This window comes from Triticum aestivum, chromosome 2A (assembly GCF_018294505.1).
Source record: "Triticum aestivum cultivar Chinese Spring chromosome 2A, IWGSC CS RefSeq v2.1, whole genome shotgun sequence".
Lineage (NCBI taxonomy): Eukaryota > Viridiplantae > Streptophyta > Magnoliopsida > Poales > Poaceae > Triticum > Triticum aestivum.
In genome coordinates, this window is record NC_057797.1 from 20,962,879 (window position 1) to 20,985,253 (window position 22,375).

Here is a 22,375-nt window from a genome sequence, read left to right on the forward strand (position 1 = left end):
TGCAACAAACAAAGTAGAGGACGTCTAACTTGTTTTTGCAGGGCATGTTGTGATGTGATATGATCAAGACATGATGCTAAATTTTATTGTATGAGATGATCATGTTTTGTAACCGAGTTATCGGCAACTGGCAGGAGCCATATGGTTGTCGCTTTATTGTATGAAATGCAATCGCCCTGTAATGCTTTACTTTATCACTAAGCGGTAGCGATAGTCGTAGAAGCATAAGATTGGCGAGACGACAACGATGCTACGATGGAGATCAAGGTGTCGCGCCGGTGACGATGGTGATCATGATGGTGCTGCAGAGATGGAGATCATGAAGCACAAGATGATGATGACCATATCATATCACTTATATTGATTTGCATGTGATGTTTATCTTTTTATGCATCTTATCTTGCTTTGATTGACGGTAGCGTTATAAGATGATCTCTCACTAAATTATCAAGAAGTGTTCTCCCCGAGTATGCACCGTTGCCAAAGTTCGTCGTGCCCAGACACCACGTGACGATCGGGTGTGATAAGCTCTACGTCCATCTACAACGGGTGCAAGCCTGTTTTGCACACGCAGAATACTCGGGTTATACTTGACGAGCCTAGCATATGCAGATATGGCCTCGGAACACGGAGACCGAAAGGTCGAGCGTGAATCATATAGTAGATATGATCAACATGATGATGTTCACCATTGAGAACTAATCCATTTCACGTGATGATCGGTTATGGTTTAGTTTGATTTGGATCACGTGATCACTTAGATGATTAGAGGGATGTCTATCTAAGTGGGAGTTCTTAAGTAATATGATTAATTGAACTTTAATTTATCATGAACTTAGTCCTGGTAGTATTAGCATATCTATGTTGTAGATCAATAGCTCGCGTTGTTGCTCCCTGTTTATTTTGATATGTTCCTAGAGAAAATTGTGTTGAAAGATGTTAGTAGCAATGATGCGGATTGGATCGGTGATCTGAGGTTTATCCTCACTGCTGCATAGAATAATTATGTCCTTGATGCACCGCTAGGTGACAGACCTATTGCAGGAGCAGATGCAGACGTTATGAACGTTTGGCTAGCTCAATATGATGACTACTTGATAGTTTAGTGCACCATGCTTAACGGCTTAGAATCGGGACTTCAAAGACGTTTTGAACGTCATGGACCATATGAGATGTTCCAGGAGTTGAAGTTAATATTTCAAGCAAATACCCGAGTTGAGAGATATGAAGTCTCCAACAAGTTCTATAGCTAAAAGATGGAGGAGAATCGCTCAACTAGTGAGCATGTGCTCAGATTGTCTGGGTACTACAATCGCTTGAATCAAGTGGGAGTTAATCTTCCAGATAAGATAGTGATTGACGGAATTCTCTAGTCACCATCGCCAAGTTAGTAGAACTTCGTGATGAACTATGATATGCAAGGGATAACGGAAATGATTCCCAAGCACTTCGTGATGCTGAAATCGACGAAGGTAGAAATCAAGAAAAACATCAAGTGTTGATGGATAATAAGACCACTAGTTTTAAGAAAAGGGCAAAGGGAAGAAGGGGAACTTCATAGAAGAACGGCAAGCAAGTTGCTGCTCAAGTGAAGAAGCCCAAGTCTGGTCCTAAGCATGAGACTAAGTGCTTCTACTGCAAAGGGACTGGTCACTGGAAGCGGAATTACCCCAAGTGTTTGGTGGATAAGAAGGATGGCAAAGTGAACAAAAGTATATTTGGTATACATGTTATTGATGTGTACTTTACTAGTGTTTATAGCAACCCCTCAATATTTGATACTGGTTCAGTTGCTAAGAGTAGTAACTCAGATCGCTGCATATGACTGGTTAGGTGCTGGCCTCCTTTCCTTTCTACCTGTTTATCCTGCTTGTCATCATGTGGGTGGCACATATTGGCCATTACGGCGGCCCAAAAATTCCATGTGTGTTTCTTCATTGGCTACCGTTCGTTGATCTGTAAAGAAACCTCCTTTCTGTGTAACTAGCCCAGCACCACTTGTGACTTGTGCCATTCATTCATTGTAGTACATAGTATTATAGGTTATTGTCTGTTTCTCAAAGCTAGTGGCTGGCCCAAATGCATGGGTAGAATTATACATGTGGTTGGGCATGTAAGAGACCATGGTGAATAGTGATTAACACACAAGATGTTAGTATCAGGCAAGCTAGCTAGCCACACGCAGGAATTCAGTATCAGGCAAGCTAGCTAGCTAGTAGTCGATCGAGCATGGATGCAACGTACTAGTGTCAAAAAACGTCTTACATTGTGGGACGGAGGGAATATGTATCTTCTGCGAGTAAGTCAAACATACATAGAGTGTGTGTCGAGTGGTCCATAATATTAACGTGGGTTTGGGGCTAGCTAGTTATCTAAGACCCCATTTTCATCAAGTAACGGAACCCCTTACGCCAATGATTGTTCGGCCATTACTTGTACTCCCTCCGTCCGGAAATACTTGTCTTCAAAATGAATAAAAGGGGATGTATCTAGATGTATTTTAGTTCTAGATACATCCCTTTTTGTCCATTTTGATGACAAGTTTTTTCGGACGGAGGGAGTATGTTGTTAGAGGGGGACATACATGTCCATGGTCATGTCAACCGAGATGCAACAAAACAGTAGGAAGAGTGTGTACATGTTACGCCCGATTATTGTTCGGCTAATTTTACACTCGCAGCTCGCTTTGGTCATGCTTGGCTAGCCGACGACTGCGCAGTTCACCATTCGCCGATTTATACCGATCGATATCGACAAGGAGAGTGATAAGAGGGATAGTGACGGCGTGAGGGCCGTACTCAGCTATGGGGCAAACATGATAAACAATGTCATACAAGGTTAAGCATGCTACAATCCCAAAATAATTAAGGCGTCATGATCTGGCCCGCGGTTGCCCTGGTCCTGTCTCCGCCCCTGCTTATTTGTTCGATAAAGCTCCGCCCCTGGTTATATTGTGAGAAATGTTGGGAGGACGGCAAGGTATGGTTGGTGTTCATACAACATATGTGTAGTCCATGCATCAATCCTTACCTATTATTAACTAATTCGATTATTGATAGATGAATTTGAGGAGTAGATTGGCCTATCTGTCGATCGGCTGTCGTACATGACCAAAAACGAAAGAAATTCAAAATAGGTTGAGCTGATGAATACTACTTGGCGGGAGCAGTAGTCGCCGAGTAGTTGTCAGCTCACTGTACGTGCGTAGTGCAACAATCCATGGCGGATGCAAGTAATCATGCATTCATGCAATTTGAGCTGTGCTTGAATCAACATGACTCAGGAGGCTGCTCTGCTTTGAGGTGTTGTGATGTTGCTACTCCCATGCATGTATGCCATATTATTCCATCATCACACACAATCACATATACCCCATGCTTGATCATTCCAATATACATACCCTTTAGCACTAGGGTGCCTTTTGATTAGTGTCGAAAAACGTCTTACATTACGGGACAGAAGTACATAGAATGTGTACATGTACGTTGGGCCTAGCTAGTTATCTAAGACCCCATTTTCATTAAGTAACGAAACCCCTTACGCCGATGATTGTTCAGCTAATACTTATATGTTGTTAGAGGTGGACGTACATGTCCATGTCCACATCAACCGAGATGCAACAAAAAAGTATTAAGACTGTATACATGTTACGCCGATGACTATTCGGCTAATTTTACACTGGCAGCTCGCTTGGTCAAGCTTGGCTTGCCGCCGGTTGCGCACTCCACCTTTAGTCGCTGTCCAGAAAATATGTGCTTAGAAGTCAAATATCTAGTCTTTACGCAACTTCCATCCCATTTATTGACATTTTTTATGCTCTATATTTCTGAAATTAGCGCTTTCGTCTCAGTTTCCGTGGCTCGCATTTCAGCGATGCATTTCACACACACCTGGCTACTTATCTTCTGCTCTCCCTCCTTGGTTCTTGCGCTTATAAAAGGGGGCGTGATGGCCTCTTACTTTACTAACTTTGTGCGGTCCCACAACCACAGAAACCACCGTGATCATCTTGGAGCAAAGGAAACGAAATGGCGCCGGTGAAGGTGTTCGGGCAGGCCATGTCGCCGAACGTGGCGCGGGTGCTGGTGTTCCTGGAGGAGGCCGGCACCGACTACGAGCTCGTCGACGTCGACTTCCAGGCCAAGGAGCACAAGAGGCCCGACCACCTTGCCAGAAACGTACGGAACATATGCTTACTTGGTTTTTATGCCATCTTCTCGTTGTATTTATGTTCGTGCTGATTTGGCCCTGATGGATGTTTTGTTGCAGCCGTTCGGGCAAATCCCCGCGTTCCAGGACGGTGATCTCCTTCTCTTCGGTACGTACTTAACCCCTCCCATGAGCCATGATCACAATCCTCACTTCTTGGTCAAGTTGGATGAGGTTTTACGTTTTTTACTCGTGCATGCAGAGTCAAGAGCAATCGCCAAGTACGTGGCGCGCAAGTACAAGACGGACGAGGCCGACCTGCTGAGAGAAGGCGACCTTTCAGAAGCCGCCATGGTGGACGTGTGGACGGAGGTGGAGGCGCACACCTACAGCGCCGCCCTCTCGCCGATCGTCTACGAGTGTCTCATCTTCCCTCTCATGCACGGCAAGCCCACCGACGAGAAGATCGTCGACGAGAGCCTCGAGAAGCTGAGGAAGGTGCTCGAGGTCTACGAGGAGCGGCTGTCCAAGCACCGCTACCTGGCCGGGGATTTCCTCAGCTTCGCTGACCTCAACCATTTCCCCTACACCTTCTACTTCATGGCGACGCCGCATGGGGCCCTGTTTGAGTCGTACCCGCGCGTCAAGGCGTGGTGGGACAGCATCATGTCCAGGCCGGCGATTCAGAAGCTCAGTGCAACCATGACACCATGAATTCACGTACGACGCAACTGCCCGTGAAATTATGCATGGTTCATTAGAAATTATGCATGGTTCATTCTACAGTATTCAATTTTATTGTGTGCATGACTGCATGAGTATAATATTGTAATTTGTATTGTCTACCAGAATTGTGCAAGTCTGCAGTTCTGGTGTTGTATCTATATGTTCCATTTTTTGTGCCACACTTTCTTTTTGATTGATTGCCTGTCAAAGTCCAAATCACTAGTTTGCACGTCTCCTTTTCCACGTCTAGTATGCAACAAATCAACAGGGTGACGTGACGATGCCAGATCTAGCGGCTCCGAGTTGACCAGTTTGCACCGGCGTAACGAAATCGGGCTGCTGCTCTGCTGGCCGTTTTCGGTGCCTTCTCATTCATCGGGCTGCTTTTTTATTTTTTTTGCGAGAAACACCAGTAATTGTATACATCCTCATAACAATTACAGATACACCAGGAGCAACTAGTTAACGAGGGCTCCTTCGGGAGCCTCGCTACAATCACTGTCACGTGTCGCGCTCTGGGCGTTTCCTTTTCCACGTCTAGTATGCAATAAATTTAAATATTGTTTGTTTCATAATATGAATCTAACATTCTTAAAAAGTTGCTCCCCACTTCTTCCTATTCTCTCATCATGCACACTGTCCACATCATCATGTTGCCACGTCAACGTTCTCTCAACATGCAACCTCCACATCAGCCATCTGCAGCCCTCTGGTCTCTAAGAGCAAGTACAATAGAGCTGAGTCAGCTGGCTATAAGAAATAAATTAGTATATTTCTGCTTAGTTGGAGGAAAAAGAAGAGGAGAGAGAAGGTAAGCGGGCTCTTCGTGAAGAGCCGGCTCTAGCACATGCTCCTAGGCACTTTGTGAGAATGAAAGGTGGGCCATATTATAAAAAAGTAGTAGACTCTTTTGGTCTACTATTGTACATGTTGGCTATAAGATGGGCTATAGATGACATGGCACTGGCTTATAGCCAGCAGCTGGCTATACTATTAACCATGCTCTAATTTGCTGCATGTGTGGGATCTCATGGTCACCGAAGAGAGCGGTCCCTTCTTCTTCTGCCTCCTGTAACTGACCAGTCAATCAAGCGATTTCTTCTTCCAAGATTATGACTCACCCGACTCTCTCTCTCTCTCTCTCTCTCTCTCTCTCTCTCGGCTGCATCTCTCTCGATCCCCCGACTACTCTATCTCACTACGTCTCTCGTGATGCCGGATGCCTCGTGGTGCAGCCGGCCTCCGATCTCACCTCCTTTTGCCGCCCCATGTATCTTGCCACGGGCCAGGGATTGTAGAGCATCTACCACCGCCTAGGATTGCGGTTCTCTTGCCGATGCCGATCAGCTGCCCTGGGCATGTTTTGAGAGAATGGTCGCGAATTTGATTTGTATAGTATTTGGTACTCATCCCCTGTCATATCTGCTCCGTTCTGGCCAAGCTAACTCGGCGCCGCTGGGAGGCTGGTTCGGTCGGTTCCAATGGATCGGACCAGGTGTACAAGAGTTGCACATTTCTTTTTATCTCCTAGACCAGATAGCAATTTAATTGAATCAATATGGCATTTTGGGTCTACTCGATGAGGCAAGGAGCAGGAGACTTGCTATAGTATCCTACGTTCACCATCTTCATTCCCAAATAATCCGTCATACTGCACCAAGCCAACCTACCCTATGAAGTGTACTCCCACATGGATTTCGCGGAGATTTTCTTGCACTATCTGAACTAACTGTGTTATTTGTTAGCAGGTTTTTGATTGCCATGGAGGTTCTGATGCAGCATACTACATCATAAAATAAGCCATGTGTTCTTTGAAGATTCAGAGTTCCCAGAAGCAGTAAAAGATGTTTTTTTTTACTGAATCTGTCGCAAACTCAATCAGCAAAGCTTTCTTATGTACAGACCTTGCTCATGCAAATGATTTCGTTATCAGCTGATTGTCAGGAACCTCAACTCTTTATAGCTTTGATTTTTGGTTGCAAATCCCAAGGATTGCCGAGCAGAGCAATTCTATGCAGGAAAGGCATGGCTATGTATTTGTCTGGTGATCACATACCAAACATATGAAGTAGAGCGTCATGCTCTTTCACACGCGCACATGCACACATGTATATCTTTTTTGATTACATACTACTTGATTGCTAATATATCTTCGTTTTTCTCATTCGTTTCCACCAATTACAGACGTGTGCTAGCAGGATGCTTACAAAGACATAATTTTGCTTCCTTCACAACTATAAACCTTTCAACTCCACTGACTTTGTTGCCAGTTATTATGCGTTATACTATCTGAGGAGTCATTCCTTTCCTCTCTGAATTTGGAATTATTATTTTCTGACTGTATGCACGTTTGGAATTTACTCCATTGAGCAGGTTAGTGTACAATTTATCTTGCCAACAGGTTAAATAAATTATGATTTTATCAGCTATTTTTCTTTGTTGATGCCTATTATTGATTCATGAAATGATTTTCGTCTGTGGCCAATAAGTTATTTCATGCGGTACATATTTTTGTTTCCCTATCCTCTGTTAATCTTAAATTTCTTTGTAAAAGCTAGAGCATATCAAGAAATTATAAGATATGACCATTAAACTGTAGCATTGGTAGGAAACAAATTGTTGAAAATTCAAAGCCGAAACATGTTTTTACGTAGTTTGGTTATATTATCTCGATAAGATATATATAACTGTTGTATTAATTCCACTCCACATTTTTTGTCATGTGTAGTTGCAACTCAAAGATATTCATTTTGTTGGTATGCAATTTCAAAGTAACTGTGATTGTTATTTTCATCGATTCCAACTAGCTTCCTTTTATATATAACCAATCAATTTTACATTGATGAGGATAGGTCTTCATATATGGAGTGGTAAAGATCGGGAAAACCAAATTTGATCAAAATATATTGCAATGATTCCCGCAGCAACGCGCGAGGTATCATCTAGTGCTAAAAGATTAAAGGTATTACTGGGCTGCTGTGAACCACAACGGTGGGCCTTGGATGCAGATATTCTGTTCCTTTATTTCAGCTTGACCGCTCTGGCCCATCCAACAATTTTTTTCACTTTGATTGTTAATAGCAAGTGTATGGATAAATTTATACAAATTTAACTCTCATGTGTTCCGTGCCTCTATATATCTGAGGACATGTTCCCGCAAAAAATATATATCTAAGAACATTATGCTAAAGAGATATATGTAAGAAAATTCATTTCATTATATCATTAAAAAATAGACGGATGCGGTAACACACACCATCATGGTCTAGTTGGTGTCATGGAACGCCTAGTAGTGTGTTGATCCATGTGCGGTGTGCAAAGGGGCTTCCTCAGCAATTCACGGTCGTGGTGCAAAATACAGAATGTGGCCTTAAATTTTTTAAAAACTTAAACATAACTAAAGCATATTCCCACATAACTATGTAATTTTAAATATTTTTTGTTTCCTAATATCAATGCTAAAAGATTAAAGGTATTGCTAAAGCAATAAACTGACCCGCATGTTTTATGAAAAACATCATCCATCCAATATTCCTTGAAATGAAATCTTCAATTATGTCTTCTTTATTAATATTCTCGAAGACATCATTTTCAAGTATCTTAAAAATCTTGGAGCGTGACCTTGAGGAAGTAGCCAACTATCTTCTTGAAACAATTAGACTAACAATCGAGCAAAGTATATAAGTACTGAAGCAAGATTAATCTCGGTATACTATTTAAGGTGTATTGATGTGAAAATACAATTATTCAATATTGTATATTCACTAACATATTATTCAGCAGAAAGATTAATCTCAATTAATTAGTAACTTTGTACCAAAAATAATGACCTAAATAGGGCTTCCTCTGTGCACAAAGGGCCATGACTGTGGGGCGTCAACGAAACAACATTGATCTTCCAGCTAATTATTTTGACCAATAATTATATTATTGCCTGTCACACATGCGTTCCTAGTTTATTTTGACAGAACTGGATTGGTACCATTGTTATCTGAATCCTTTCATTTGACGACCTGAATTTTGCAGATGTGATTGAATATCACTCATAAAATAAATTGTGTTTAAACCTTTGGCCTATAGATAGAAACAAGAACATTGCGAAGGGTAAGAGATTACAGTACTAGTAACTAGTGTGATGAAATTAAATAACTCAAGAAGATATAGACACTAAAACAAGTCATGTTACAACAATTAGCTCCAAGTGAAAAATAACATGTTTCTCAAGACGATAAATACTAAAACTCCAGTTGTACTGCCTAGGAAAATTAATACTAGTAAACGCGACAGAAAAGGGCATAATCTGCCCTATCCACGCCGGGTCGCTGCATCTGGCACGTTAAGTGTTGGCCTCCTTTTCCTTCCACCTGTTTGATCCTGCTCATCGTCATGTCGGAGGCACATACTGGCCACTACGCCAGGACAAAATTCCATGCGTGTTTCCACAGTGGCTACCCACTGTCGCTCTGTAATAGAAATCCATTTTTAAAACAAGGAAAAAGTTTTGCCATTTTATCCTAATAGTAAAGCAAGGTGTGTTTCTCTGACTTTTTATCTGTTCACTGCCGGAAATAATTTTTTCTATCTGAGATGGACCAAATTTTTGTGCCTCCGTATGCTAGAAAAGAAAAACCGGTTTGTCCATAATTTGGACATGGGTCGCATGATGCCGGGGCATCGCATAAGGCCCCCAAGACTGGGCCGGCCCGTTTTCCTAACTTTTTGTTGTTTCTAATTTTTCTTTACTATTCCTTTTCTTTTCCTGTTTCTTTCTTACTTTTCCACTTCAAAGTTTACTTTTATTTTTCACCTTTTTCGTAAATTCATAATTTTCAAAACATGTTTAGAATTTCATTTTTGTTCTTTTTTTTAAATGTTCAGAATTCTCAAATTTAGTTCTTGCTTTGAAAAGTATTTGGTACATTTAATTTTTAATCTCGTTCCAAAATTTGTTAAAAATTCCAAAGAAAAAATCCCATTTTTTGTGTGTTTTCCTAAATTGTTCGAGGTTTTCAAAGACAAATTGCAATTTTTAATGTTCCAAATTCTAAAAATATTCTTCTTTAAGAGAAATGTGCACAAATTCAAACTAATTTTCGTGTTTAAAGAAAAACACATTTTGCTAAACTTTTCTGAATGTTCAAAGCATGTTCCCTTTTTAAAAAATTGTTCCAAAGTGGAAAATTATTCGTGCTTTAATAAAAGGTTCATTTTTCTAAAAAAATGTGAATTTCAAAAAAATGTTCATGTTTCTACTTTTTCGTTTTTTTAATTATGGAATTTTCAGAAACGGTTTCATAATTTCAAAATTATTCACTTTTGCAAGAATATTCGGCAATTCAAAATATTTAATATTTTTTGACAAGTTCAAAAAATGTCTTGAATCTGAAGTTGGACTATGTTCTTAAATATTCACACTGTCCATTGGTTCGCATGGCGTGTTTGTTCGAGTGGCTAGCAACACTCGAACAGGAAAAAGCAGAAATAATTGCTCTATCGCCAAGGCTGTATTGGGCCTTAGCCGCATTCCCCTGCTGGCCTGCTCTGCATCCATCGATTCTTGCCAAGGGAGGCAAAAATATTTTGCGGCTTATAGGAATCAAACTTGCGAGGTCTCATCCAGTTTGTCGCACAGATTCCAACTGAGCTATGTCTGCGTTGTTACATTAAAACGGTTGGTCCTATTAAATATACGTAAAGATTTTGTTCCATCAGTTCCACACGTAGTTTCCAATTTTTTCGTTTGTCCTTCGGGTCGGCTGAACTGGGCCTATCACGCATTTCTTTTTCTGGCGAACAGACAAGCATAAAAAAATTTAGGCCGTGAGGGGATTGAACTATGGACCTTCCCTGTTATATCGTTGGACAAAACCAACTTAGCTAGCTTGCAGTTATGACAGTAATAGTCCCACCTTGGAGTTTATACTAAATCACACCAATTTTTAAATGTCCCTCGGTTGTGTGAAAATAAGGAGGCTGTCGGAAAATATGGAAGTTGTCTTGAGAATCATGAGCAAAACAGAGGACTCCATAAATTATTGCCGGTGGTAGCTTGCATGTGCCAATAAAAGAGAATATGTTGGTTGGCTATAATTGAAACAAATTTTGCGCACGTGCCAATAAAATAGAATATGTTGGTTTGGCTCTATTAAATGAAAATTGTGGGCACATGAGCTCCAAAATAATCAAAGAGCATAAATCCTAATAAAGAATGGACATTCATGCATGGTTATGTGTTGATTATGCTAATGAAACGGGATTTATGGGCTGCACTTAGTAATCCATTCGGTTACTTAATCATAGGAGGGAGTGGTCGAAGCAACCGCGCCTCGAAAGTCGTCGCGCAGCCACCAAAGGAGGAGGCAACCACAACCCCGAGACATGGGCGGACACGGAGGATAAAAGGGGACGAGTTGGGTGGTCGGCGCCATGCCGACCAACCTGACCAATATCAAGATCTTGCGGGCCAAACATGACCAAGAGAAGACCACAACTCCTGGCTCTGTCACCGACCGCTGCAGAGACCGTTTTTGATGTACACATCTCTGTCGCCCACCGCTTTGGATACCATTTTATGGACACAACAATTATCTCTTTCATTACTTCTTGCAAAAAGTTATATCCCTTCCGTTGCAACCCACAGACATATGTGTTAGTTAATTGAGGAAAGGAGTTTGACACCCAACAGGGGATGGCGCTCAAGCACATCCAACAGTTCGTCACCCTTTGGTATAAGCTAGCTAATGTCACCATCCAATCAGGGGTCCCAGATTCTATCATGTGGAAGCTCAGTAATGGAGGAGCCTATACTACATCGTCAGCTTACAAAGTCCAATTCGCTGGACTTGTGCGCTCCAACATGCAGGACATGGACTGGAAGGCGTAGGCGCCCCCAAAATGTAAATTATTCGCTTGGATAGTCACTCAAAATAGAATTTTGACAGCGGATAGGCTCCAACGCTGAGGGTGGTCCAATTGTGATTGATGCCCTTTCTGCAACCAGAGGTGCAGGAAATGGCGGATCACCTCCTCTTCAAGTTGTTAGAATAATCCGAGGCATACCATCGATCATCCGAAGACCAAGCAATCACATGAGGCACGACACCGAGATTTGTTAACGAGGTTCACCGATATGGCTACATCCCCGGGGCTTGACTACGGGCGCTCCTCCCCGTGACACCGTCACAATACCGCAACCAGTTGCCCTGGACACCGGCACATGCCGCCGGCTTCCTCTGCGTTCTGGTGCTATTATGTTGGCATAGGTTACATCGTGTGTCTACCCCCGCTATATAAGAGAGGCCTAGGATACAAGTGTCCTATTAGGACACGACTTCATATCCTATCGAAACACAATACAACTACAAGTCCAACTGTAACCTACCTCGTACACTATATTCGACACAACTCCAACACAAGTGTTGGTTCTCTACCCGAGTTTGAAAAGAGGTGTTTGCTTTGCTGGATCTTTATGTAATAGAAATCTCCTTTTTGTGTAACACCATTAATTCACGGTACTATAGTTTACGTTAGTCTCTCAAATCTGATGGCTGGCCCAAATGCATGGATAGAGCTATACATGTCGCCAGGCATGTAGGAGGCCAAGGTGAATAGTGATTAACACGCAAGAGGTCAGTATCAGGCAAGCTAACTAGCTAGTAGTCGATAGAGTGTGGATGCAACGTACGTATCTGCGAGTAAGTCAGCTAAACATAATGTAGGTTTTGGGCTAGCTAGGTACATGTACTGCTACTACTCCTCCGTTCCCAAATAATTGTCTTTCTAGCCATCTCAAATAGACTACAACATACGGATGTATGTAGACATGTTTTATAGTGTAGGTTCACTCATTTTGCTCCGTATGTAGTCACTTGTTGAAATCTCTAGAAAGACAATTATTTAGGAACGGAGGGAGTAGTAGTTATCTAAAACCTCCTTTTCGTTAAGCATCAAAACAACCGAGCCACAACAACGTGGACACGCATCTATGTTGATTAATCTACCAATCTAATACTCCCTCCGTCCGGAAATACTTGTCATTGAAATGGATGTATCTAGATGTATTTTAGTTCTAGATACATCCATTTTCATCCATTTTGATGACAAGTATTTTCGGACGGAGGGAGTACTTCACACTTGTATGTTGATGGAGGTGGACATGCATGTCCATGTCCACGTCAACCGAGACACAACAACGGGGTAAACATTAGCAGCTCGCTTGGTCAAGCTTGGCTAGCAGCCGGCTGCGCACTCCACCGTTCCTTGATCTATATCGATCGATATCGACAAGGAGAGTGATACCGATCGATATCGACAAGGATAGGGAAGGGCGTGAGGGCCCTAGTGAGCCCCGGGTCAAACATGACAAACAACATCATACGAGGTTAAACATGTTACAATCATCAAAGAATTAAGGCATCATGATCCGGGCCACGGTTGCCCGGGTCTTGTCTCGGCCCCTCCTTATTTTTTTTCAATATAAAGCTCCGCTGTGAGAAGTTTTGGGAGGACGGCAAGGTTCGTTTGGTCTTCATACAAAATATGTGTAATCCATGCATCCATCCATGCCGATAATTTATTTGATTCGATTGCTGTAGATGAATTTGACGAGTAGATTGGCCTATCTATTGACCGTCTTTTGTACATTACCAAAAGCAAAAGCGCATGAAAATCTCTACTCCTAATGGACGACTTGATGAATAGTCCGTGCGGTTTATTTTCGCTGGTTTTTTTTCGTCATCCTCCCACCTCCATTAACTCGCTATCCTTCTGCGAAAAAAAACCGGTGCCAAAAAAACCCAACGATCGCTCCTCCTCATGTTGATTTTTTTACCCTTACAATAAACACTTTCCAAACCTTCTCAAAGTTTCCTAACTAGACACGTTATAAACGGGCAGGAATTGATAGTACGTTACCAATCAATCGTAACGTAGACGGAAACAAATCGAACGAATCGTAACAACAATTAGACCGACTATTTTTACATTCCTAACCTTTTCAAAATTTCCTAACTAGACACGTTATAAACGGGCAGGAATTGATAGTACGTTACCAATCAATCGTAACGTAGATGGAAACAAATCAAACGAATCGTAACAATAATTAGGCCGACTATTTTTACATTCCTAACATTTTCAAAGTTTCCTAACTAGACACGTTATAAACGGGCAGGAATTGATAGTATGTTACCAATCAATCGTAACGTAGATGGAAACAAATCGAACGAATCGTAACAATAATTAGGCCGACTATTTTTACATACCAAAAGATCTCCATACCAAACATAGGTACGCCAATTCGCTTCCTTCCCTTCCCTTCGTCCCTCAGTCCCACGCTCGCGGCGCTGAAGTGGCGGCGAAAGGCGATGGCGGCGGCGTCGCTGATGGCGGCGAGGACAACACGTGGCAGTCCCCGAAGCATGAACACGACCGCACCTCGGGCCTGCCATCTGCCAAGATATGGGTGAGTTCTCGTGCTGCCCACCCTAAACCCTCACGTCCTACAAATTCCTCAACCCCTACCGTCTCGATCCCGTCCACACTCTGATCCGGAGGACGATGCACCTCCGGCCGATCGACAATGGAGGTTCGGGATCCTTCCTCTCAGCACTGGCTCCTAGAAGAATCAGCGGCGCGCCACGCCGATCGAACCCCGTCGAGATCACTAGCCAAGATTGCTATTCTGAAGTTTTTTGTAAACAAAGTGAAGAGTGGGACATGATCTGCACTTGTGCTAATATGACATATACTTGTGCAGGTGCAGGTTTTGTTTTAAAAATCCAATTTGTTTATCCTTTTGTTGCTGATATTCGTGGATTGAAGGGACTGTGTGACAAGGTGAAAGAGCTAATAGCTGTAGTTTTACACCAATGCAATTTGTTTTGTTTCAGTATTGGACATGGCGTGTGAAGGACACTTGTATTGTTGTTGCTTGATCCTATCCACACCCGCCTCAGCTTCTTACGATCCGATCGGAGTTATGTTCTCAAATCCTTACTCGTGTTTCATCTTCTTTTGGTTTTCTTAGGTCCGTGGCAGCAGCGGCATCCATGCATGGTTATGAGCTATATCACTTCGATAGCTACAAGTTGCGGAAGGCACTTCGATAGCTACAAGTTGCGGAGGTTCGGGATCCTTCCTCTCAGCACCCACTACTGGAAGAATGAGCAGCGCGCCATGCCGATCAAACCCGGTTGAGATCACTCGCCAAGATTGTTATTCTAAACATTTGTGTAAACAAAGTGAAGAGTGGGACACGATCTGCACTTGTGTTAATATAACATATACTTGTGTAGGTGCAGGTTTTGTTTTAAAAATCCAATATGTTGACCCTTTTGTCGCTGAAAATTGTTGCAGGTGCAGGTGTTGCTTGATCCTATCCACCCGTCTCAGCTTCTGAGGATCCGATCGGAGTTAAGTTCTCAGACCCTTATTTGTGTTTCATCTTATTTTGATTTACTTAGGTCCGTGGTAGCAGCGGCATCCATGGTCGTGGGGCTGGAGTTTTTCTTTGCTCCCATCTTTGTTGCCCTGGCCTTACCACCCCCACACCTATCATTCTCATTTTGCTTACTGTTTGTTTTGGGAAGACCAGGTTACATCTACATCTCGTTCTACTTCTATACTTGTTTACCTGATTACTTGATATATAATTTCACATGGGTAAACTTATAATATTTAGTCCGGTTTAGATGATGAAATCAGCTGGAGTATAGACGGGGCTTATACAGATTTTTTAGGAGAAGACTATCCCAATTGTGGCATTGGTCGTAATATTGAAAGGTCGCCAATGTCGTAATATTGAACTCTTAGAGTTAATATGGCCCCGTTGCAACGCACGGGTGTTCTTCTAGTAGGTTGAAAGTACAAGTTGATGAGTACAACTCGGCGGAAGTAGTAGCCAGTCGTCACTGTACGTACGTAGTGCATCAATCCATGATGGATGCAAGCAATCATGCAAGGTGAGCTTGTGCGTGAATCAACATCAGAAGACTGCTCTGCTTTGAGATGCTGTGCATTCCTCATCACACTCATACCACACATGTCCAATGCATGCTTGATCATTCCCACATACTCCTATATACCATCGAACGCTAGGGTGTATGTTGATTCCCAAGGATCAACAATCATACATATATAACTGTCCATTAATCTACCAATCTATGCATCATGATAGATTAAACTAAACCGGCGCCGGATTCACGGCAGTCTTTGAGCTTTCATCAAGCTCCACATCATTGCCGGCGTTGACGTCACCGTCGGACTTCTTGAACCTGTACCACCATGAGCAGGCCACAAAATAGATCAGATTGACAGCGGCGATGGCAGCCGTGACCAAGTAGAATAGGTCCACCCTCCCCTCATCTAGGTCCTGCGCCAGCCAGTCCGGCCGCCCGTCCCGTTTGCTCGTCGCCCGGTGCACCGCAATCACCATGAGCCCGCTTGCGAAGCTTGCCAGCCCGAGCCCCAGGAAGAAGAATGCCCCCGCTACACTTCGCATGTTCTCCGGGAACTGTCTGTAGTAGAACTCGATCAGCCCGATGGCGGTAAATGCCTCCGACAGTCCGGCCAACAGTTGTTGCGGTACAAGCCAAAAGCATGACATCATAGCCGTCCGGCGCCGACGGTGCTCCACGGCTGCCGACACCAGCATCGTCACCACGGAGAGCACCAACCCGATGCCGATCCGCTGGAGCAAAGTGATGCCGCCCTCACGCTTGGTGAAGCGAAAAAGTGTCGGCACCATCACTCTGTCATACACCGGGATCCAGACCGTGAGGGCAAGCATTTGAAAGACGATGAAGGAGCCCTGCGGGATCTGGAAGCTGGCAGACTTGATGATCCGGCGGTCAGTCTGCGCCGCCTGGAACACGACGTAGGTGCCTAGCTGGGTGATCACCACGAAGTAGACAATACCCGACAACCACACCGGGATGATGCGTGCCAGGCACTTCACCTCCTCCACCTGCTGCACCGTGCATAGCCGCCATGGGTTCGCCGACGTCTTCTCATCAGAGCAAAGTACATCCTTGGTGGTTCGCATGGCGGCCTTGTCAAGGCATGTGAACTGGTCGGTGTAGGCCAACTTGGAGACGAGCTTGCTCTGGTGTGGCGGGTCAAAAAGCTCGAAAGTATTGTGAGATCGCCGGAGGCGGCGTTTGCGGGTGGCGGCGATGAGGACCTGTGCGAAGCTGGTGAACGGGCTGCCCTCGGGGCGAACGCAGACATAGAGGCGTGTGCCCATGAAGAAGAGAACGCAGGAAAGGCCCATGAGCACGGCAGGCACTGCGAGGCCCAGCGCCCAATTGACGTCGCTCTGGAGGTAGATGATGACGGTGGCAGAGAGCATCATGGCAATAGTGAAGGTGAAGTAGTACCAGTTGAAGAAGCTGGCGATGCCTCGGCGGCCATCGGCGGTACGTGGGTTGAACTGGTCGGCCCCGAATGCCAGGTTGCAAGGGCGGATGCCGCCAGCGCCGACAACGAGGAAGAAGAAGGATACCATGAGCGCAGCAAGCTGGGAGGGGGTGGGACCCTCACATTGTCCTTCGGAAGCGCATGCAGGAGGGTGGAGGGAGTGGAGCGCGGCAGTGAGGGTGAGCAGGACCATGCCGATGAATGATGCGATGGTGGCAGCGGCCAGGGTGGTGTAGCGGCCAAGGTAGGTGTCGCTGATGAAGGCGCCTAGGATGGTGGCGAGGTTGCTGGTGCCGGAGAAGAAGTTGAGTATGGTGGCCGCGTTGACGCTTTTTATGTGGTACACTGTCGTCAGGTACACTAGCAAGTTCCATAGTGTCCCGAGCGTGCCAAGCTTCTCGAACGTCTCATTCCCTGTAAAAAAAATCATTACTTTTACATGTTTCATTATTTACTTTCTAATCTCCCTTTTAATTAGTCACTAGTTGTAATTCAGCAAAGTTTATCGTACAGATCCCATTTTTTAGGGATAACTTTTTTTCTTGAATATACCATAGTAATTAATGTTTATCATTTTTATAGAAGAAAAGTCAATATGCTGATACAATGTCTTTCCTCTTACAACAATAACCAATGAGATTAGCAATCAATCCTACAATGACTATCATGACAAAAGACGCGCCTTATCCAAGGTCTAGCCGAATGACGAGGAGACATGATACAGATAGTCAAGTCCACGGATTCTTGCGAGTGCAAACTTAAATTTGCATAAGCAAATAACAGATCACAAAATTTATACGATATATGCATGCAATACTTGCTTGAACTTGCCGAAATTGTTCTGTTCGTGTACTCATATACCATGACAAAAGCTTTTGGATCCTGGCTCAATGCAGCCCGGAATTTTTAAAAATAAAATCATGTCTAGAAGCCTTAAAATAGTTGAAAAAGCAACAGGTAGATGTACATGCCTATAAATTATGACGTATGGCAGTGTGTAGTAAGAACATCGTCCTACTGTTTCAAGCAAAACAGACAGATGCAGGTAGCTGGCATGGCAAAGCTCACCTATGACGTATGGCATGGCTTTCCATCCGCGGTAGTTGCGGACTGTCTCACCCGACGACGTCTCGTCGGTGGTCATCTTCTCCATGCTGATGCCATCGTTGTCATCGTGCTCCTCCTGCTGCGGCGGCAGATCAGGCTTAGCGGCGGCCATCTCGTACGTGCAGCAAAGAGCTAGCTGGCACACACAGGAGCTAAGTGCTAGCTGCAGCTGCACTAGTACGGGGAGAAGAGGAGAAGAAACCGGCCGTATAAATAGGCTAAAGGTAGCGAGAGCATGGGATCTTTGCTTCCAAGATACTAGAGAGAGATACGAACAGAGGTAGCTAGCAAAGTTTGTCTTTCACTCACTATCTACCGAGGAAACCTGAGATACGGCAGAAAGCGACATCATGTGGGAGACCGGTTCAGGGTCTCATTTTGTTAAGCTAAGCCAGGCAAATAATTGAGGAGAGCTTCGATATTTTTGGCTTAAGTGTTTCCAGCTTTCAGGGGAGGTTTGCCGGGTTTACACATCATGGATGTAAGTAGGATGAGTAATTTTAACATAAACAGTCTTACCTTCTCTTTTTATATGGGAGATAAGAAAATAAGAGTTAACCAACCCCACTACTTCATGAAATCAACAGCTCAGGTCTATTATATACTCCTATCTTTCATGTGAAAAGATGAGATAAAAGGCGTCATGTTAAAACAAATCACTGAGCAACTCAGATTCGGACAAACTATGCTTAATATTACAAGGATGGTGCAATTCATCACATCAACGAGTCATCATGAGTTGTGACAACTTGCCCTTTTAAAATCCAGACACGGTTGCTTTCTTGAATAATTTGGAGATTGCTCAGGACGACTGCCGTGAGGTGGACACCATTGATTTTCTCTTTTCCTCCTGATGTGCTTTGTCTATGAAGTTCCTAGATGAATAACATGTTAGTCCGTATTGACTAGCTGAGTAAGCATGTTCATTGCCATGCTTTTTAAGTAGATGTTTGTTTATTTACACAAAATTATGTACTTATATTATAAAAAACACGCCCACAAAAATAATTGATAAATGACGCAACTTTATGTATCCGTTTCGTTCACACATGCCAATCACCATGATTATGACCTCCGAATTATAATTTGTTGACTCAATGTGGTAAATGTGATTAATAAGAAGAAATGAAATCAACAAAAAATCGAACAAAATTGTATACATGCAAATCATATGTGCTCATCAACCCGCGGCAAACACCTTGAGATGAGGCAACAGTCGTAACCTCGACATATGCATGCATGTAGTTCTGCAGCATAGGTGTATGGTTTAAAAAATCAAGCAAAGAATCGATGCTATCGATAACACATTACTGGGCTAAAGGCTCATTACTAGGCTTAAGGTATAACTGAGGGATCGACAAATCAAGCGTAAATGAAGAATGACAAGATGTAGCATGCAACAGGCTAATTGGAGGTTGGTGGCTAATACTAGAGCGAGGGGCAAAGAAGAGAAATTAACAAATGGTAGCTTCAATATTACGGAAAATAGTGTTCATGCGTGTTTTCAGGTACGCACAACTTAGCCATTAGCAAAATAAATAAATTTGGGTTTCTTCTTGAATCAAAGATGGCATTACTGAAAAAAGGATAAATCAAAGATGACATTATAATTTAATTCATTTGGAAAAAAATGAATCAAGTTTGTGATCTACAGAGAAATCATGTTTCACTGAAAAAGGCCCGCCCCCACTTTATACATAAAGCAACGACCAAACATACAACTCAACAAAACTCACACGCCCGGAACCATAACACACACACTCAAGGCAAGATACAAGGATGAACAGAGCAGGTACAAAAACCCCTACTACTCCAAGCAATCAAAATGAGCACCGCTTGAAGCTTCCTGGGCCCTCCCCGGTGAACAGGTCACCATGAAGAGAAGTCGTGCATGACGAACCAGAAACTCCAAGGTGGCGCCTTCAGGAAGGATATGCCACCATAGTGTCGCCGCCGCCCGATCTAGGGATCGGGTTTCCCCCGGAGCAACAGTGAGGGTGAAGACAAATCATGTTTTGGATGGATATTACCAAATATCATTGAACCGCATACAACTCAATTCACATTTACCATAGTTGTCCAGTCTTCAGGGCTACTACGGACTAAAATGAGCACGTTTATCACTTACACCACCAGACTACATACTCCCTCTGTTTTCAAATACTTTGCGTATTAGTATTCTCTAAAGTCAAACTTTCTGAAGTTTGACCCAAATTATATAAAAATATATCAAAATACTTGATAGCAAAGCAACATCATTGGATTCATCATGGAATATATTTTCATGATGTATTTATTGGGTATTTAGATGTTTATATTCTGATAGAAATTTTGTAAAACTGTAGAATAATCAAATACAACTCGTATATAGATAATAGATGATCGTCAGCTACATATTTCTCTCAACATGCAAACATGTCACCTCTATATTTAACCATGCAAAGTAAAAGTCCCAACTCAGCATGCAACCATGCATGGGAATAAGCTTCCTTTCCATTTATGCTACTCATATTCAAACATATTTTAGAACTATACAATAATAATCAAATAAAATGAATCATATGTATTTTTAGTTTCGGGTTTCACATTATTAATCTAAATATTCATCTCCATACAACCAAATTACGCAGCAATGTGGGGGTATAATCTAATATATTAGGTATGAGTACAATGATGTGGATGGCATTAGACCGCCTTGACAATCATGTACACCCTTTTCAAGTAGATTGTAAGACGAAAAATGGCAATTTCTGCGAGTCACATGCCAGTTGCTGCCATTTTTCAGTATTGCCACATTCTGTTCTTTTAAATGAATAATGTCTAGCCATAAAAACACAACATTTTGATAGCAAAACAACTCTATTAAATTTGAAGGAAATATATGGAATTTGGAACATCGATTGTGAACTGATAATTGTAGTGATCAAAGCATCTGACCTATAATTAAGGGTACACATAAATTTAAATGGAGCTCCACAACACCCATATTCAAAAATTTGAAACTATTACCATTTTGAAGTAAAAGAATAATTTTGACATCTAACATTTAACGTATGAGGCATCGGAAGCAAAGAAATGGTTCCAACAATATAAGATTCATAAAAATCAAAAGATAACAAATGACAAGGACAACAATGTATATAAACTTCAATTCATCTATCAAAGATCATTCTGAATTAGTATCAAATACCCGTGGATTAACATATCTTATAATGATTTACCAAGAATGAGTTTCTCCGGCATCGAGAAACTACATGTAGAAACTTCATGTGTGGAGGTACTAGTAAACACATGTATAATAACTGGCAAGCTCCCAGGAAGATATTTGATGAACCACAATAATTTTAATAGTTATGTGAGGAGGTAGATACATGTGTTGACATTAAGCAAAAAATCGCTAGAGAACTGCGTGTGTTTGGCTGGTCCTCGAGGAAAGGTGGCAAACATTGATAAGAATATAGAGGTGGGCGTCGTAGACGTGGAAATGTTGAATAGCACATGGTGGCGGCAACACAAATGGAAAAAGGGAAGTGGCAGCATGCTAAGGCCGGTAGGCACTCAGGTGGCCAATGAAGAGCCACCGGAGGTGCGCCCTTCGTCGGGGATTTTTTGTCGAAAGAGACCCTCTGCCCACTGGAATTGACAAGAGACCCCCCGCGGACGAAATTGACAAAAGAGACCCCCTCACAAGTGGCGGCAGGCGCGGCAGGCGACACGTGTCACCTGCCGCCACGCCATGAGGCGGCGGGCCCTGCCGCCACCGCAGGAGGCGGCCGTGCCGGGCACAACGACATCTGCACAGTGTAGCGTGCCGCGACGGAATGGGCGAGGCCAGGTGGGCCCGGCCGCCACTTGGTGAGGCGGCCGCCTCTGCCGCTGTCGCTACACGGCCGACAAGGCCTGCTGCGCGCGGGCCCAGCGGGTGGGCCACGCCGCCACCGGCCGAGGCGGCCTGTCCTGTGCTGCTGCACGCGCGATA

The 22,375-nt window shown here is 43.3% G+C and overlaps 2 protein-coding genes across 2 annotated transcripts; one reads left to right on the forward strand and one right to left on the reverse strand.

Annotated features, from left to right (window-relative positions):
• The first annotated feature begins 3,955 nt into the window (after window positions 1–3,955).
• Window positions 3,956–5,054, forward strand: LOC123184377 (probable glutathione S-transferase GSTF1). The gene is made up of 3 exons (XM_044596520.1): window positions 3,956–4,178; window positions 4,270–4,318; window positions 4,412–5,054. The coding sequence occupies exons 1-3, from the start codon at window positions 4,029–4,031 to the stop codon at window positions 4,861–4,863; spliced, it is 651 nt and encodes a 216-aa protein (XP_044452455.1). The 5' UTR covers window positions 3,956–4,028; the 3' UTR covers window positions 4,864–5,054.
• An 11,000-nt stretch (window positions 5,055–16,054) lies between these two features.
• On the reverse strand, window positions 16,055–18,508 carry LOC123191367 (protein NRT1/ PTR FAMILY 2.11-like). The gene is made up of 2 exons (XM_044604138.1): window positions 18,358–18,508; window positions 16,055–17,703 (listed from the first exon to the last, which is right to left on the reverse strand). The coding sequence occupies exons 1-2, from the start codon at window positions 18,506–18,508 to the stop codon at window positions 16,055–16,057; spliced, it is 1,800 nt and encodes a 599-aa protein (XP_044460073.1).
• Between the last annotated feature and the right edge of the window lie 3,867 nt (window positions 18,509–22,375).